The sequence below is a fragment of the Onychostruthus taczanowskii genome, unplaced genomic scaffold, assembly GCF_017590055.1.
Source record: "Onychostruthus taczanowskii isolate IOZ18803 unplaced genomic scaffold, ASM1759005v1 scaffold45, whole genome shotgun sequence".
NCBI lineage: Eukaryota > Metazoa > Chordata > Aves > Passeriformes > Passeridae > Onychostruthus > Onychostruthus taczanowskii.
This window is the reverse complement of record NW_024502014.1, coordinates 2682186-2687549: the sequence shown is the minus strand read 5'-3', so window position 1 is coordinate 2687549 and position 5364 is coordinate 2682186. Positions and strand designations below refer to the sequence as shown.

At 46.6% G+C, this 5364-nt stretch overlaps 1 protein-coding gene across 1 annotated transcript in view; it reads left to right on the top strand.

Moving 5' to 3' along the window:
- CHST2 (carbohydrate sulfotransferase 2) overlaps nt 1-4268 on the top strand; it is a 4727-nt gene extending 459 nt beyond the window's left edge. Inside the window, exon 2 of the mRNA XM_041414472.1 lies at nt 1-4268. Coding sequence (XP_041270406.1) covers nt 1-1105 — 1105 coding nt within the window. The 3' untranslated portion in view covers nt 1106-4268.
- The last annotated feature ends 1096 nt before the right edge of the window (nt 4269-5364 follow it).

The following is a 5364-nucleotide window of genomic DNA, read 5'->3' as shown; positions in this document are numbered from 1 at the left end:
GGCGGGCGCCCGGCGGCAGCTGGTCTATGTCTTCACCACCTGGCGCTCGGGCTCGTCCTTCTTCGGGGAGCTCTTCAACCAGAACCCCGAGGTCTTTTTCCTCTACGAGCCGGTGTGGCACGTCTGGCAGAAGCTGTACCCCGGTGACGCCGTCTCGCTGCAAGGGGCGGCCCGCGACATGCTGAGCTCCCTGTACCGATGCGACCTCTCCGTCTTCCAGCTCTACAGCACGGCGGGCGCCGGCAAGAACCTCACCACGCTCGGCATCTTCGGGGCGGCCACCAACAAGGTCATCTGCTCCTCGCCCCTCTGCCCGGCCTATCGCAAGGAGGTGGTGGGGATGGTGGACGACCGGGTGTGCAAAAAGTGTCCCCCGCAGCGCCTCAGCCGCTTCCAGGAGGAATGCCACAAGTACCACACGCTGGTCATCAAGGGCGTGCGTGTCTTTGACCTGGCCGTCCTGGCCCCGCTCATGCGGGACCCGACCCTGGACCTCAAAGTCATCCATCTGGTGCGGGACCCCCGGGCCGTCGCCAGCTCCCGCATCAAGTCCCGCCACGGCCTCATCCGGGAGAGCCTGCAGGTGGTGAGGAGCCGGGACCCCCACATCCACCGCATGCCCTTCCTTGATGCTGGCCACAAGCTAGGCGGGAAGAAGGAGGCGGGCGGCTCGGACTACCATGCCCTGGGTGCCATGGAGGTCATCTGCAGCAGCATGGCCAAGACCCTGCAGACTGCTCTGCACCCCCCTGACTGGCTCCAGGGCAATTACATGGCCGTGCGCTACGAGGACCTGGTGGTGGAGCCCATCAAGACCCTGCGGCAGGTGTACGGCTTTGTGAACCTGGCAGTCAGCCCGGAGATGGAGAAGTTCGCCCTGAACATGACCAGTGGCCCCGGCTACTCCTCCAAGCCGTTCGTGGTGTCGGCCAGGAACGCCACCCAGGCGCTGAGTGCCTGGAGGACTGCGCTCAGCTACCAGCAGATCAAGCAGGTCGAGGAGTACTGCCAGCAGCCCATGGCCCTGCTGGGCTACGAGCGGGTCGGCAGCCCCGAGGAGGTGAAGGACCTCAGCAGAACGTTGCTCAGGAAGCCGCGGCTGTGACGGGGCAGCGGCGCCCGCCGGGCGCCCGGGCAGAGGAGCCGCTCCGGCTGCCTGGAGGGAGGGAGGGAGCCGGGAAAAGCAGCCTGGGCTCCGATTTCCTCCAAAGACTGCTGAAGGGTAACTTACAGTAATGTGGTTTTTTTTTTTTTTTTTTACCCGCCCCCGTTGCATTGAGTTAGATGCGGTTTAAAAAAAATCAAGTGGAACTGAAAATCTGTATAAAGCCCCTTCCACCTTCTCTAAAACGCCAGGCAGTTATTCTGCACCAATATCGTGTTCATGAAGTTCTTGTGGGTTTGAAGATGGTAACAAAAACTCTTGCACAATTCCTAACACATCTTTATCTCCCTTGGTGCGGAGGGGATGCCCTTGGAAAACATAATGCTGATAATCAGACTTTTGTATGAAAGCAAATGTTCAGACATGATAGTAATAAAAGGAAATAATAAATGATATTCATTTTTATAATTACCTCAATTGTTTGGGAAATACAGTGTTGCTTATGTACAGCTTGAGGGGATGCTTGCTTAAAATAACAACGTGGACTTCTTAAAGGGTATGGGCGGAGGGCTGGAGTGCAACATTTGATGTGTTCAAAGATCAGGAGCTGCTCCTGCAGAAACAAATACAGATCTTGCAAGTGTAGTGCAGGTTTCATGGCTGTGTCAAAGCAGGTTTCTATTTAACTATTGTCTTTTCTGTTGTATTTTAAAAGTCTTTCAAGTGCCACTGTATTATTGTCCTAAGAGTTTGAAAACGTTTGCCATCGCAGCAGTATTTATTTTTGTCTTGACGTGTATGTCCAGGAGTCACTGTCAAATAGAAGTGGATCTACAGTGTGACAAGAAATGCAGGATTTAAAAAGACATTTATCATACTGGAAACATTAGCATGTGTGACAACAAAAATAAAATTATATATATTCTATATATTCTATAGTGCTAACAAAACATAAGATGTAAGATATTTCTTGACATTGATTGGTAACAGACAGAGCAGGGAAGCATAGAAAAAATGCATAAAATGATTTATTTTTTCCCTTTGTCTGTGTCTGAGGGTATATTTATGTACGAAGAGGGAGGAAATGTACAGCTGTGTGTTCATGGCTGTAACAGAGCTTTTATGGAGCCAGCCCAGCGTTTGATTTCAGAGCGCTGGTTGGAGACTCATTGCCTGTGAATTGTCATTGCTCTGTGGTGGAGCCAGATGGTGGTCTGGCTCTTTCTGGGAGCTCTGCCTAGAGTCTGTCCCATCGTTAAAACTTAATGATTAAACAAAAAAAAGAAAAAAAAGAGATTTTACTACTTCTGCTTTTGTAATTTCTTGGGAAAAGTCCTGATTTATTAAAGGTTAAGTGGTGTGTTGCATAGGAAAAGTGCAGACACCCTAAGTAGTTTTTAATCTTGGTGTTCTCTGCTGCTCTTTGAAGGCTCATTTTGGAACTTGAGTTTTTAAACAAACGTAGTTTTGCCAAACTGTTCTCTTAGGAGACTACAGACTTTTCTACAGGAAGTACATTTTACATTGCCTATTTGGGTGTTGTGCCTTCAGAAAATGTGAAGAGTATGAGTAGGAAAAAGGAGATTGATTTGTGAAAATAATATAAACAGGATGCTGATACGTGTGTGTGTGTGTGTGTGGGTGTATGTGTGAAAATTTTAGTGATGTGTAATATGTCTATTTCTTGTAACTCAAACAGCTGATAACTGGCTACTAAGATTTTTGAGTTCTTGATGAAATTTTGGCATTAGATGTTGAATTTATTCTGAAAAGGAAAAAGATTTAATAAACTAGTTAAAAGATTATTGCATAAGGTTGCCTATACACTTGCTGAATGACTGCATTACATGTTGTTTCCCTCGGCTCATTTTCACCATCAGTGAAATAACATAAAATCTAGCAATGGGAGATCTTTTAATTGGCCTGCTAGGATGTATTCCCAGATTCCAGACAGCAGTGCTAGAAACATGAGGCATAGTTAGTTTGGTATTTCAAACACAGATTAAGGTACTCGTGTTGTTGTGGAATGATGTGTTTTGTGTTACCACTGTGCATGTTCAGTGCAGTGCTGAGAGGATTTTGGGTGTTTGGCTGTGGACGGTACCCAGCAGGGTTTTTTATTTTCTTCAGTGTCCGGGGACAGTGCTTGAAAATCTGACCTGCTTGTAGAGCACGGTGCTTGCTTTTTCTCCGTGCCTGCTTTCTGAGGCTGCCTGCTCCCCCTGGCCTGCCCTGGCTGGTCTGTGTGTGCTCCAGCAGCGCTGCTGCGGGCAGGGCGGGCGGCTGGAGCCGGGAGCTGCCCATGGAACGCCAGCCCTGTCCGGGACATGCCAGCGCCTCGGCTCCCGTGCCGCCAGCCGGGAGCTGTGCTTGGGGCTCCTGATGGGGCCTTTCCGTGGCAGCATGTTACAGCAAAAGCTCCTTTGATTTGGGAGCTGATGCATGGTCATTTCTGCGTGCAAAATTCCTTGGTCTTTTTTGGGAAGGTTTTCAGGATGAGTAAAGTGAACAGGAATTGATTGCCTCTGGGAGTGTGAAACAGATGAGCCCAATTGACTTAGCTTCCAAAAATGTCCTTTGGCTCCTAATTATGTTAAAGAGCTCATCCTGTCATTCTGAGAGAGCACTTGCTGCTTTTCTAATAGTGGTGCATGGCAAGCACCTGCTTCACTTTCCCGGTACAAACACTGCCAGTAGAGTTACAGCGTCTGAATCTGGTCCATAGTTTGAGCTCCACCTACGGCATTGCAGCAAGGAATCACCCAACATACTGTACAACTGTGCCCTGGTGTGCTGTGGTGAACAGAAGAAATAATGCAATGTTCATTTTGTGAAAATAAAGGACTGCATGTTTGTTCAGATAAAGCTTCAGGAGAGCTGAATGGGATCCTGCTTGTGTAAAACGCTGGTGGGCTAAACCCTATGTTTAGTGCTGCTCTATTAAATATGTATGTGAACAACTGACAATTAAAAGATGATTTTTACCCCTTTTTTGTATTCAGGAAATAGAAGTAGAGGAACTTTAACATGCCAAACAGATTGAAAAAAAGTTTTAAAAAATAGGGTATCAGAAAGATGACATGGTTACAAAAGAAGTTTTCCTTTTGTGAGGAGAGACAGCTAGCTGTGGTGAGAATAAACTTGACTTTTAAGCTTGAATATAGTCCTGGGTTTGCTTTCTGTCTGATTTAATAATTACAGTGTGCTTTTTCAGCTGAATCTAATGCTTGTATTGGTGAAGAATCAATAGCATAAACAAGGTACAGGGTGCACTCAGCTGCATGGGAGGGAGATGCTTCTGAAGACTTGGCACGTTGGTTTGATGGAAGAGAAGGGCCAATGGGCAGCTACTACGTGTTGCTTTCTGCTGTGAACAAAGCCAGAACATCAAACAGGTGTGGTAAATTGCAGTGATCACTCAGTGCATGAAAACAGGAAAACTCTCTGTCTTCCACTGAATCAACGAAACCACAACATTGTGAAAGTGTGCAAGTTGCTGCTGCTAACCTCGGAGCTGACAATGAAAAAAAAGTTAGATCAAGTATCTTTCATTCTTTCTTAACAAAAGGAGGAAGTCCCTTATTTTTCCAATCACTTTGTAATTTGTCAGACATGAAACATCGTGCCATGACTGGGAAGAGGAACATAATTTAAACCCACAAACCTTGTATTTCCATTATGATTAGAGCTTAGATCTTCAGAGGTGAAATACTGATGGTTATAAGCAATTCTGAAACAAGTGTTTCTCATCCTGTAGGCCATGAGAAGACTAGAGAGATTATTTCCCCCTTCATTTGTATTTGCTAGTGGTGTGCTGAAAATGAAAGGTGTTTAATGTTTATGTGAGCCCTTGCACACCTCACAGGTGGTCTAAGAGTTGGTGTCCCAGCTTTGCTCCTGTGCATCCCATAAATGCAGGCATGGGTGCCTTTGGAGAGGTGAATGCCAGCTGTGCCCAGCTGTGGGGCTGCTTTACATGAAAAGACTGAACATGGGGCAAATGCTCCTCTGTTGTTACTTCATTGAATGGATCAAAAATGTTATTCTACTGCCATTTCAATTAAGGGTGTTGTATAAATATTACTCTGCTGGAATTATGCATATGAATAAGGTAAGCAGATTTAATTTGGAGGCTCTAAGAGAACGTGAGACTGCTTGCCATTGATATATGTGACTTAAACTGTCTGTGCTTTCTGCTAAGTTATCCTGGCAGTCAGGACATAGGGTTTGCATTCTGTATCAGAGATCCTGAGCAAGAT